This window comes from Erpetoichthys calabaricus, chromosome 12 (assembly GCF_900747795.2).
Source record: "Erpetoichthys calabaricus chromosome 12, fErpCal1.3, whole genome shotgun sequence".
Classification (NCBI taxonomy): Eukaryota; Metazoa; Chordata; class Cladistia; order Polypteriformes; family Polypteridae; genus Erpetoichthys; species Erpetoichthys calabaricus.
In genome coordinates this window covers 145,308,286-145,322,267 of record NC_041405.2, presented here as the reverse complement: position 1 = coordinate 145,322,267, position 13,982 = coordinate 145,308,286, and the positions used below count along the sequence as shown (strand labels likewise).

The window sequence follows — 13,982 nt, the reverse complement described above, 5'->3', positions numbered from 1 at the left end:
AAATGAGCCAACAGATGACCAGCTAAATTGGGTCTTCAAACTCCAACCAATTTCACTCCAACCAGTTTCTTAATGAGAAGCTGATTCTTGCTGTTAATTAAACTCGTTCTTTAATTCCATGGCTTGTTGCTGCTCTCATTCTGCCACAGCAGACATTTCCAAAATTGTTGATTTTCGGTTTTTTCTAAGAACACCATCAAAATGTTTTGGTGATTTGAGAGATCAGCCTTACTGAGACCTTCACCTTTCTTTATTTTCAGATATTGTGGATAGCTGGTCGTGTGGGCAGCTTGTTTTGTGTCTCATTATTGTTTTGCTGCTAATTAAGGAAAAAGAAACAACAAAGGGGCCTGAGTCAAGTTAATTAAAATTAAGGCAAAAGAAGTTAATTAGCAGCAAAAAACTGGTCACTAATGAAGAAGATGATTAGAATGAAAACCTGCAGCCACTGTGGCCCTCCAGGACCGGAGTTCGACACCTGTGACTTAGAGCATTTTAACAAGTTTATACCATTGTAAATTTCAGTAATCCTAATAAACTAGTTAAAACTCGATGGGGATGCACTTATTAACTGCAATCTCGTCATATGTTACACGGCATCCCTTCTAAGCACTGAGAATGTAAACTTAGGTTCTCAAATTGCAGTGAGCAGAAAGTAACCATCTTAGCTAGTTGACCCCAAGTAGAACTATGTAAACTGTGGGGATATCTTTCCCAGTGTCCACTTCAGTTCTGCTACACTTTCAAAAGGATAATGTTGAAGTTACCTAACCTTAATCTGTAGGTGCTCAGCTTTAGGGACTGACTCCCGCTTCAGACTGTCCACATCCCTCAGCAGCTTGTTGTTATCTTGTTGTGCTCGCCCCAGCTCATCTCTCAGTTCCTGTAGAGTCCTGCTGGATTCCTGCAGCTGTGTGGAAAGTTTAGACTGCAGCTTCTCATATTCAGCCTTGTGGATGTACTGAGACTGCAGCTGATCCTGTAGGTCACGAATTTCCTTGGTCAGGCTCTCTTTCTCAGCCTGCACGTTCTTCTGTGTCTCCTCCAGTAGATTTTTCATCTCTTTGAGTTCAGCTTCTAAAACAGCAACTTCTGAAGTACAAAGTGAAATGGGCATAGAGAAAAAGAAAGAGATTTAGAAATGTACTGTATGTTCTGCTTTAAGATGCAGCATTCACAACAAATCTTCAAAACAGAGGAAGAGCAGCAACCAATAGACAGATAGATAGATAGATAGATACTGTAGATAGGAAAGGCACTATATTATATAGTGCCTTTCATATCTATATTATAGACAGATTGATAGATAAATAGATATAAAAGGAAGTATATAACAGATAGATAGATAGATAGATAGATAGATAGATAGATAGATAGATAGATAGATAGATAGATAGATAGATAGATAGATAGATAGATAGATAGATAGATAGAGGAAACTGAATTGTTACAGCGGCAGACACACTGACCCTGCACTGAAGAAGCAACAGCTAGTGTCTCTGACACATCTTCCTTCTCCTGGCCCTCCTCCTCATCCTCTTCTTCATCCTTGGTACTCTTTTGAGACTTCATCTTCTCAATTTCCAAAAGGGCAGTGTTGCGACTTTCTGCCAGAGCTGCCCGCTCCCGAGAGATTTCTTCCAGATTGTAGTTGAGGCTTAGTTTCATTTCTTCATACTCTTCCAGAGAGACCATGTGGGTCATCTCCATCTGGAGCTCCTTCACCTTCTTTTCCAGCTCCTCCATCATCTGTTCTTTTTCAACGAGCTTTTCAGAAAGCCCACTGATTTGCGACTTGCCTTCTTCTAGCACCTCACTATTTGGTGAGTGGCTGTTGTTTTCTGACATCTTGACCTGTTCCTGTAGTCTCTCAAGTTCAGCAAGAGTCTCTTCATATTTGGTCACAAGGCTCTCATCGCCCACATTTGGAGTCTCACTCTTCTGAGCCTCAGCAAGAGCTGCTTCCAATTGTTGTATGCGAGCCTCATACTCTTGTTTCAGTGTGGCCACGTCCCCAGCATTCTCTGTGGTGCCCAGCTCCTGCAGAGCTGTCACTTCACACTGGGCCTGCTTATAGAGGTCTTGCAGTTGGTCCATCTCCTGCTTCAGGGAGTCATAGAGTGTAACAGGTATGAAGTCCTCGCCAGATGACATCTCCATGTTTGTGTCATCCTTTTCATACATTTCCAGCATCTATGTGGAAGCAGAACAAAACAAGTGCATTTAAACCCAACATCACACTACACAAATTTCCCACCTAGTTACGGTTGGCACCTGGATTTAAGTAATCATAGTGGGTCATGGACTTCAGTGGTGACCATCAGTGGTTGTGGCCCGGCATCTCTGTCATAATATGTTGAAACTTGCTGAGATAAAATCAAACTGATAGGAGTTTCTCACAGTGAGTTGCGAGTTGTGGAGCCGACAGTCAATGAGCTATCAACCAGAAGAAGAAAAGAAGGAAAGGGAGTGTTTTGGACTGTGCAAACGGGGGTGTCATGAAGTCTGATACTGGAGTGTGTCTGTTTTTGTAGGTGTTGCTGGCTGCTTGTTTGTTGTTTATATATTTTATGTTCGGTAACATCATCACAGCACTATTTGTCTTCTGTAAGCCACCATTTTATGCTAATCTTTCATGACTGAAGCCATATTGTTTTACTATTACTATGGCAATTGCACATCATGATATGTGTTATCATGGCACGTCTATATAAACCTTACAAGTGAATTTTTTTTCTTTATTGCTTTAGTTAGGGATGATCAATGCAATTTAGTGTTTAGACCTTGTATGGCACGCTTGCATTACCCACTTTTCTTTGGCTCACAAGTCTTTTGCTTAAGACAGACAGCTATTAGACCTTCTTAATGTCAGTTCAAGTGTCAGTTCTCTTTGCAACATCTCCCTTTGCAAGGCAACTTTAGGGTCTAATCTGCTAAGACTGATCAATTATAGGCACAAGACATCCAGAGATGTCTCTGTGATGCACCATTTAAACTACTTGGTCAATGAACAAAGAGACATTACTCAATAAATTTGTGAAAAAAAAAAAAAAAATATTCTCCGCGTTCTGCCACTTTATGGTAACTCATCAAAATTCTTGAGTGTGGTGGAGCCTTCAATCAAAGTCATACAGCCAGTTAAGAACAAAGTGAAACTGAGCCATTGCTCAAATCAAGCAAAGGGATAACAATGTGAATTGGCCATCAGATGTTGACACGGACAATGAAGCGGACATCTGTTTGGTAGATTCCGACTTGCCAGTCTTCAAGGATGTTTGTGTTTGGTGTTGGCTTCATATTACTGCTGACAATCTTCCACCTTCTTGATTATGATTGTCTGGATTATTTACAATTTGTCGATGATAGTCTGGTGGAGAAAATACTTGTTGAAGTAAACTGCTATGCTGGATAGTGTCGGAAAAGTCACAGCAAACCCTTTGCTTGTCACAGTCAGTGGCAGCCTTTCATTGCAAGGCAACATGTGAAAGGCTGGACTGAAGGACATAGTGGGTATACCAGTCCAGAGTCGGTACTGGTTCACAAACTGGTTGTTGCAGACATCCACTTTCAGCACCATTATGAGCAAGTTTTGTTCATATGCTGTGAAATATTTGCAGTTCACTAATAACAACGACTATGATGAAGCCAATCACCCAGCACCGAAATTGTGCAAACTATAGGGATGTTTATCAGGCAATCATCAAAGATATGCAGAAGGTGTATGTTCCTAATCATGACGTAAATTTTGACAAAAGTCTCATTGGTTACAAGGAAAGGATGTCATAGAAACAGTACATTGCATCCAAAAACGGGCACGATTCAGTATCAAATTCTACATGTTGTGTGAAGCAAGCTCTGGGTACACCAGGAACTTAATACTTAAATAATAATAACACATTTTATTTATATAGTGCCTTTCCCATGCTCAAAGCACTTCACAGAGTTTAAGAGAGAACGGCAGGGTATACAGTATATAGCATTGTACTAAACCAGATAAATAAATAAAGAAGAGTAAGATAGTAAATTCAGAGAAAAGCCTAACAGACAACATAATTGATGGTCTCGCACACACAGAGGTTACATGAGCATCTTGACATAGAGGTAAACTGGGAGAAGGGTAATAAAGTCAAGTAGAGCTAAAAGCCTTCCTGAACAGATGAGTTTTAAGTTGTTTTTTAAAAGAATTCATGGAGTCAGCTGACCTGATTAATTTCGGTAGGTCATTCCAGAGTCTGGGCGCTATACAGCTGAAGGCCCTGCTGTCACCCATGAAGTGTAGATTAGTGAGGGGGCACAACAAGATTACCAGAATCAGAGGACCTTAGTGGGCGGACAGGCACATAGTGATGGAGAAGGTCACTGATGTAGTTTGGCGCGAGGTTATTTAAGGCATTGTAGGTTATTAGTAGGATTTTATATTCGATTCTATAAGACACAGGGAGCCAGTGAAGGCGAAGCAGGATGGGTGTGATGTGCTCGCTGCTGCTGGTCCATGTAAGGACTCTTGCAACTGAGTTTTGAATAAGCTGGAGGTGTGATATAAGATTAGAAGGGGCACCTGCCAGTAGGGAATTACAGTAATCGATGCGGGATGTGATAAAAGCATGGATGAGTTTCTCAATGTTAGAAAAGGAGAGGAAGGAGCGAACACGGGATATGTTATGGAGGTGAAAGTAAGAAAGTTTCTTAATGTGATTTATGTGGGCGAAATAAGAAAGGGAGGAATCAAAAATGACACCAAGATTCTTTGCAGTAGAGGCAGGTCTGATGAGCTCACCGCCAAGATAGACTGGGGAGGAGCTCATTTTATTAAGTTGCACTTTAGTCTCAATTTGCAGGAGTTCAGATTTGTTGCAATTTAATTTTAAAGAGTTCTGTTCCATCTAGGTATTAATTTCACTACTTTACACTGGTCGGGGGACAACGTGGGATGGCTACATCATCCTTTTCTTAACCAAGGTTACTATACAACGATGGACAGTTTCTATACCTCGCTTCAACTGCTTGAGATTTTACTTCAAAGGAAAACTAAAGCATATGACACTGTATGACCAAACCTCAGTGATACGCTTGGTGACTCCGGTCGCGTGAGCGTGCCAAGCTGCAGCGTGGTGTGGTGTGGCAAAAAGGCAAAATGATTGCGATTACGCGGAAGGGAAAGAGAGACATTCGTCTTGTAAGCACTGTTCATGTTGGGGGAAATTTGGAAGTCACTTTGCCTTGTGCCGAGGTAAGCTACAATACCACAATAGGTTGTATCAATCTTGTAGGTCAGGCATTGACATTCTACCTTGCTATGCACAAGAAACAGAAAACACATTACTAAAAAAACTTTTGAGACATCTACTCAAACAGTGCCTATGTGCGTTGGTGACTGCTTCAAAATATATCTGGTTATGTTCCATTCAGGATAACTCCCATGGCTGGAGTTCCAGTTCTTGTTTTATGTCTGTTTTGTTAATTTTTAAATATTTATTTTGATGTTACTTTTGTTAATAATGTGTGTTATTCTTTACTTTTATCTCTAAGTCTTTGTTACAGTTAGGTCCATAAATATTTGGACAGAGACAACTTTTTTCTCATTTTGGTTCTGTACATTACCACAATGAATTTTAAATGAAACAACTCAGATGCAGTTGAAGTGCAGACTTTCAGCTTTAATTCAGTGGGGTGAACAAAACGATTGCATAAAAATGTGAGGCAACTAAAGCATTTTTTTAACACAATCCCTTCATTTCAGGGGCTCAAAAGTAATTGGACAATTGACTCAAAGGCTGTTTCATGGGCAGGTGTGGGCAAGTCCATCGTTATGTCATTATCACTTAAACTGATAAAAGGCCTGGAGTTGATTTGAGGTGTGGTGCTTGCATGTGGAAGATTTTGCTGTGAACAGACAACATGCGGTCAAAGGAGCTCTCCATGCAGGTGAAAGAAGCCATCCTTAAGCTGCGAAAACAGAAAAAACCCATCCGAGAAATTGCTCCAATATTACGAGTGGCAAAATCTACAGTTTGGTACATCCTGAGAAAGAAGGCAAACACTGGTGAACTCAGCAACGCAAAAAGCCTCTTCACAACAGCCAACCAAGTGAACAACACTCTCCAGGGGGTAGGCGTATCGATATCCAAGTCTACCATAAAGAGAAGACTGCATGAAAGTAAATACAGAGGGTGCACTGCAAGGTGCAAGCCACTCATAAGCCTCAAGAGTAGAAAGGCTAGATTGGACTTTGCTAAAGAACATCTAAAAAAGCCAGCACAGTCCTGGAAAAACATTCTTTGGACAGATGAAACCAAGATCAACCTCTACCAGAATGATGGCAAGAAAAAAGTATGGAGAAGGCGTGGAATAGCTCATTATCCAAAGCATAGCACATCATCTGTAAAACACGGTGGAGGCAATGTGATGGCTTGGGCATGCATGGTTGCCAGTGGCACTGGGACACTAGTGTTTATTGATGATGTGACACAGGACAGAAGCAGCTGAATGAATTCTGAGGTGTTCAGAGACATACTGTCTGCTCAAATCCAGCTAAATGCAGTCAAATTGATTGGCGGCGTTTCATGATACAGATGGACAATGACCCAAAACATACAGCCAAAGCAACCCAGGAGTTTATTAAAGCAAAGAAGTGGAAAATACTTGAATGGCCAAGTCAGTCACCTAATCTTAACCCAACTGAGCAGGCATTTCACTTGTTGAAGACTAAACTTCAGACAGAAAGGCCCACAAACAAACAGCAACTGAAAGCCACTGCAGTGAAGGCCTGACAGAGCATTAAAAAGGAGGAAACCCAGCATCTGGTGATGTCCATGAGTTCAAGACTTCAGGCTGTCATTGCCAGATAAGGGTTTTCAACCAAGTATTAGAAATGAACATTTTATTTCCAGTTATTTAATTTGTCCAATTACTTTTGAGCCCCTGAAATGAAGGGATTGTGTTAAAAAAATGCTTTAGTTGCCTCACATTTGTATGCAATCGTTTTGTTCACCCCACTGAATTAAAGCTGAAAGTCTGCACTTCAACTGCATCTGAGTTGTTTCATTTAAAATTCATTGTGGTAATGTACAGAACCAAAATGAGAAAAAAGTTGTCTCTGTCCAAATATTTATGGACCTAACTGCATGTGCCTTGAGTGTTGTGGGTGGTTCCCCAAGAAGCAGGACTATCCACCCATCACCACCAGAGACTGCCCTCTGCCCTATAAAGATGGACAGTTTCACACAGTTCCCGGTAGATCATTTGAATGCACTATGGAGTCAGTGAGTTTTTATTTTGTCTTTTGCTTGTACTTACTGTGATTACGTTATTTGTGATGTTTTGACCTGTTTTTTTGGACTTTGCCACTGGATTACTCTATTAGGACATTGTTTGCTATCAGATTGCCTTTGTTACAGGCAACTCCTTTTGACTGTTCTGCTCCATTGAGCATCTTTTTCTTGTAGAACATTTTGTATTAATACATTTTTTTATTGATAAAGATTTTATATGACCCTCTGTGTTACTATCAGGGGATTTTAACAATGTTTCCCCCTCTAGTAGGCAGTTTTGGAACTGTTTGGAACTTGTGCTTTGCAAGTACAACCCCAAATCAGACAAAGTTGGGACAGTATGGAAAATGCAAATAAAAAGAAAATTTACTTTAATTTTACCTCAGACAGTATGAACCCAAGATATTTCAAGCTTTGTCTGGTCAATTTCATTTGTTAATATACATCTATTCCTGCACCTTTCTTCCTACTGTCATTAATTTGAAGTTTTGGTATTTACATATTCCTGTTACACATATTAACATTTTCTGTTGTTGAAAAAACTTCAACGCTTTGGCTCATTTTTCAAGGGGTAAAATTAATGCTAAAGAGGCTACCATATCCTTATATTATTTTGCTTGTGTCTGTCTGTGCTCGATATAAACAACAGATGCCACAGCTACTATATCCCTCCACAACAATAGCAAGGAATCCATGTTCCTGGGAGAGTTTGATCTTAGGCTTATCTTCAAGTCTTCAATTCTCCAATGTGACCAATTATCAACTTTGGTATCTGACAGTTTATTCAGTGTATACTTTGTTACTCACCGAAGCTGTATTGTGACACTATCATTTTACACCTCCTTTTTCCTTCAATTCAATGTAAGCCTCCCGATAAAATGAAAAGGCACATACAGCTTAGCTGTGACCAACAGAAATGGTCTCGCCGGCCATCATACCCACACCAACTCACAGAAGCATGACATTATCCGAAGATCAGCGGCAGCAAGTCTTGCACCTCAACAGGGAACGAAACATGAATTACACACACAACCTTTCTGAAGGGCAGCAGCAAACTGCCAGACAACAAGAAACATTACAACGGAAATACTGCAGGGATTCCATAACACTGGCAACTCAAAACAAGATATTCCCTTTATATTACGGTGTAGGCAATTCTCCGTTCGTTTTGCATATTGTATGACTATCACCAAGTCACAAGGACAAACATTTAATAACGTCAAGAGTTTATTTGCCAGGCCCTGTTTTTACCCATGGCCAATTGTACATGACATTTTCCAGAGTTACAGCAAAACCCGGGTTAAACGTACAGGTACTTGCAGGTTACACACAAGGGAATATTTTCACTGACAATAACGTTTATGCAACAAATTGCGTATTCCGACAATTATTATAGAAGCTGGTATACTACAGTACCTGACGGCCACACTTCACACATAGTGACTTACATGTGCCCTGCATTTCCCTTCTTATCCAATATGTTCTGTTCACCTGATCATGTTACACTTTGTATTGTAAATATTCATGCTGTTGACTATAATAACATCCCAAATTAATCATGTGACTATTCTTATACTGAGTCCCTCTCACAAGTCACTACTTATTAAAATAATCTCCTTTCTTACTGTAATGTGTGATGGTCTTCTCTCCCATATCATCATTTCATTAATGCTTTTATTCTTGCAAAATTTTCGCAAGTATGATTAGCTAGTACTTTACTTAAATGTTATTTTGGTTTAAATCCTGAATTGATTCTTAAACTAAGATTTCTGGTTAATGTCTTTATTTTAGATAAAAGATTATATGGATTTTTGGATTTAGATCTTTGCCTGCCCTTTGACTATGTCTATCTTCTGGTCACTATTTATCTTCCTCCTAGAGATGGAAGCTGAAATTACCATAAGGTTTGCTGATTCAGCATGCAATTTACATGTTATCTTCGACACTAGCACGTCATTTAAAGCCCACATGGTAAAACTATCCAAAACAGGTTTCTTCCATCTTAAAAATGTTGGAAGATTGACATTTTCTAAATACGCAGGATACTGAGAAATTAATTCATGCAATTAAATCTAGTAGGATTGACTATTACAATGCCTTGTTTGCTGTTAAAATAGTTCTTTATGTAGCTTTCAGTTAATTAAAAATGCTGCTGCAAGAATTATTGTGGAAACCAGAAAATATGATCACTCAAGTTTTCAAGTCCTTGCACTGCCTGACAGTTAAGTTTAGGGCTAATCTCAAAATCCTGCTTTTAACATATAAACACATAAATGGCCGAGGCCCTGCTTACTTATTTGAACTTATCATAACCTACAAACCAGGGGCACAATAAGATCTCAAGATGCTGGACTGCTTATGGTTCAAAGGATTAATAAAACAGCAGTGGGAAGTTGAGCTTTTAGTTACAGAGGTCCCGAAACTTTAGAATGACCTGCCTGCTATTATAAGAGATGAGCTCTCAATCTCAGCTTTTAAATCCATGCTGAAGACTCTCGGTTTCAGTTTAGCATACCCTGACTAGAGTTACTGAATCTCTGTCTGTTAGTCATTTGTATAGAAATATAAGAAATACAATATTTTTAAACCATTACTAACTCTCCTCTATTCTGTTTCTCTTCTTGATATCCAGATGTGGCGTTTAGTGCCACTGCTGTACTGTCAGGCAGCTCTCCAGCGTAAACAAAAAAAAAGATCATCATGGATAAACAAGAGCTAGAATAATCGGATGGAAAGATTCTCTCATCAGATTGGACAGCCGGCAGAGACTCCAGCATAGAAAACTCAGAAGCAGGTAGGTGGCCAGTTCACTGAGGTGTCCAGAACTGTGACTTTGTTTTTGGCTTTCTCTTTTGCAGTTTTAATCTCCTCCATTGTCAACTGACCACATTTCATCAGTTAATCAATGGACATATCTTGTTGGCTTCCATTTATGTTTGATCAGTTTGTACCTTGTGCTCTGTTTGTTTTAAGATATCTGTATTTATATGTGTGCCAGTTTTGTAATTAGTATGATCTATATGTGTATTTTAAACGAAGATTGTTCACAGTGCTCTGCCCCTAAACTCAGTGAAGAGCACTATACAAAAAAAAAAGATGGCACAATATTTTTACTTAAAGAAATAAAATACATGAAACATTTTAATATTGTTTTCTTTATGTCCAGGGATTTAATGGCTCCCCTCTCCTTTTTGAGATTTCACACCTTACACCATTTTTGAGTTGTCAGGCCTTTACTTTAGTTACTAGGTGCTTTGGCTGCTTGCAAGTCAGAAGACAACAAAGGGTCAAATAACTGAGGCAGCCATACTGAACTGATTGTCAAAACTAAAGATGCCAACAAGAAGATAGAGTTAAAATTAACAAAGCTAAAAGGTTCTCACACTAAATAGTTTTGAATTTGCTCTTAATTAAAACTGTGAAGTTTTTATTTTTTCAAATGTCATATCCCTTCCCCAACGATGGACTGGTGCCCTGTCCAAGTGATTGATCCTGCCTTGTGCCCTGCACTTGCTGGGATACACTCCAGCCCCCCTTGACCCTGTTCAGGATTAAGCAGGCTTAGAAAATGGCATAGTATAATATATCCCAATGCTAATATGTCAGGTGTAGTGTGCCGCTGTCTACGATAAAGTTGATGTGTTGGTGCAACGCGCCACAACACTACCTTAGCAATAGATGTCATCATCTTAAACAATGGGGCAGCAGCCATGAAACTGGAGTGCGAAATATCGGCGGATGACATCAGCTTCATAAAGATAAAAAGCAATAACTAAAAAATGGCTGCAAATATAAAGGATATGTGGAAATGAAGAATGCTGTGAAGAGAACAGTAGCAAACACACAAGAGACAGGTGCTCCTCACAAGGACTCACCTTCACTTTCTCCTGCAGATCCTTATTCTCCTGATTTAGAAGGTCCACTTCTTTCTGCAGACTTGACAAGATATCATCATCAGAAGTTCGTGACATCCTGGACAGGAGCTTCTCTGCCCCTAGGAGACACTTTATGTCATTGACTTTCAGTATGCACACTCACAAGATGCATTCTCATTTCTTTTTATCACATTTCCTTATGCTAGTTGGGTGCTGAATATTAGCAGTGTACCAGTTCACCCACTAGTATGAGTAACATGTGGGTTACTCAGTATATACTGGTCAAGCACCATGATCCTGCTAGTGTTTTGATTGCAGGTATGACAGTCCATAGCAGACCGCACCTCTAGCAATGAGTTTACCTGGGAACTCCAGCAGATCGTCCACATCCTGAGAATCCTGACTCTCTGTATCTTCATCTCCAGCATTCTGCACTCTTCCGTGTAGCTCAGATACCTGGGCTGATAAAACTTCATTCTCCTGCTCTTTGAGCTTCAGCATTTCTTGAAGGGCTCCCAACTGCCAGGCCAAAGACAACTGTAAACTGCACAGACAAGTGGACAGGGGAAGGATGGACCAGCAGACAGCATCCCATAGTCCAGGGTTGTGAGGGTTTTGTTCTCACATTGCACCTGGTACACACACAGATCCAGTACCTCCTCCTCCAGGCTTGTCATGCGGCTCTCTTGTTGCTGGGCAGACTGGCAGAGTTGTTCCAGGCTTTTAATCTTCTGCAACAGGCGTGCACGCTCCTGTCTCAACCTGCGGATTTCCTCAAACACTTCTTCATCTTCTCCCTACTTTCAATGAACATCAAAAGCAGAAGCACAGACATGATGCCATACCCGAGTAACAGATTCTATGTGCATTATGGACAGAATGGTATGAACGCACCTTATTTGTCTGTACTGGAAGATCTTCTTTTGCAGGGGCTGGGGGATCTGGGGAAGGAGTGATTACCACCTAAAGCGAAAGGCCCAAAATATCAGTCAAGTGCTGTATCGCACTCCCCAGCCTTTGCATTGCTAACTGAACCCACTGTACCTGTGGAGGTGGAGGGGCTTTCCTTTTACGGGGTGTGCCTTTCTCAGATCCTACATGTGGGGATGCCTTTGGAATCTGGAATTTAACAGAAAAGTGACCCTTTAACAGATGTCACACAGGATTGGATTCTTCTTCATACAACTATCGCCCTGGTTTATTAATGCTATGGTAGTAACATCTTTCAGAAAAAAACAGAATATGAAATGAGACAATCAAAGGTATAAGAAATGTGGGAGAGATAGCTAAAAAGTACAGGAAAGTAGGCTGAAGTGGTATGGACATGTGATGAGGAGAGACAAGGAATATGCGGGCAAAAAAAGAGATGGTAATGGAAGTCCAGGGGAAAAGAAGCAAGGGAGGCCAAATTGGAAGTGGATGGATAAAGAAAAAGAAGATCTGAAGGAAAAGGGTCTGACTGGGGAAGAGTTGCAGGACTGACCTGTTTGGAGAAGGTTAATCAAGCACATCGACCCCACATAGAAAAATAAGAATATGAATAAGAATAAGAAAAAGAAGGTAAGATCCTTCATAAATAGATTTCATTCCAAAGATGTGCATTATGTTAAGTGGTGATTTTAAAGTCTCCTGGTGTGGGTGCCGAAAGACCTTGTAATAAACTGGCATCCTATTCCTCCTTTAATTCCAATGCATTTAGGGAAGGTTCTGCTCCCTCCAAGACTAGTGGAGCTGAGAATGCTATGTTGTACTGGAGATGCTATTTTCAGCTGATAAAACGTTAGGTGATAGGCCTTTAGCCTACGTTTGAACAAACTGAACAGCATTGCAGTGCACGCTCGGAGAGCTGCAACATGTAATAGGATTTTAGGGTGTTTTGGATAGTCAGGTTGTTTATGAGCTTCAAGTTCCAAGGGACTAACCTTGAAATGTGAATAGGATGAGTACAGGGAGTATAAGCATTAGTGATAATGATGTTTTGGAACTTTTTCTTAATTTTGTTTCAGCATGTACTTTCAAGGTGTTTTGGCTAACTATAAAAAGTCAGTGCACCTAGCTAGCTGAGACGAGAAGGAATGACCAGAACATCTAATTTATATGCATGTTGGGCCAGAAGAGAAGGGGAGCTGCTGCCTTTTTAAAAGCCTGACATTTTCAGAGAGTCTTATCTGTATGTTGGCAAGAAATCCTCCTGTTCATTTTTTATTGAGAAAACCTAATGTACAACTAAGAAATAGAGCCATCTGGGAATGCTTCCCAGCATCTTGCTGTTGCTAATGGAACTGCATGAAAATATAACCCAGCAAGGCTGTATGATTTTATGCATCAGTTTGTATTTGTTGTTATTGATTTTGATGCAAATAAATAACCCGGCAACCAAAATGGCACGGCACACATCAGACAACTAAATAGTAGCATACACAAAAGTAATTAAGGTATAATCACAACAACAGTTACATGGTTGGTGGTGACATCTCTTCCTACCCTCCATCTAGAAATGAGTCTTAAGACGTTAGTTGTGACCTTTTGTGTTAGGTGCATACCACTGGTGATCTACTAGCACAATAAAATATATTTTAAAGCACAACCTGATTCACGGCCTAAATGCCCCTGTAAAACATTACATAACATTTCAGTGTGTTCCATCTCGTAATATATTTAATGCCCAATATTACCTACTGAAAGCAGTTGCTGCACAAAATAAATCAGGAGAGGTTATGCTGTAAATGGGATTAGAGTGTAAACAATACCATACATAAAAATCGAAATACCAACTCATCACAGATACACGCAGCACAGTAATAGCTCAGTTTCAAACTGGTCCCAACACAATATT

The 13,982-nt window shown here is 40.1% G+C and overlaps 1 protein-coding gene across 1 annotated transcript in view; it reads right to left on the bottom strand.

Annotated features, from left to right (window-relative positions):
• The window catches only part of ankrd24 (ankyrin repeat domain 24), a 36,938-nt gene that overhangs the window by 19,116 nt on the left and 3,840 nt on the right, over nucleotides 1-13,982 (bottom strand). Inside the window, exons 10-16 of the mRNA XM_051935421.1 lie at nucleotides 12,191-12,265; nucleotides 12,041-12,109; nucleotides 11,803-11,943; nucleotides 11,509-11,665; nucleotides 11,147-11,265; nucleotides 1,470-2,193; nucleotides 773-1,092 (exon numbers count right to left, since the gene is read on the bottom strand). Coding sequence (XP_051791381.1) covers nucleotides 773-1,092; nucleotides 1,470-2,193; nucleotides 11,147-11,265; nucleotides 11,509-11,665; nucleotides 11,803-11,943; nucleotides 12,041-12,109; nucleotides 12,191-12,265 — 1,605 coding nt within the window. The remainder of the gene's footprint in view (nucleotides 1-772; nucleotides 1,093-1,469; nucleotides 2,194-11,146; nucleotides 11,266-11,508; nucleotides 11,666-11,802; nucleotides 11,944-12,040; nucleotides 12,110-12,190; nucleotides 12,266-13,982) is intronic.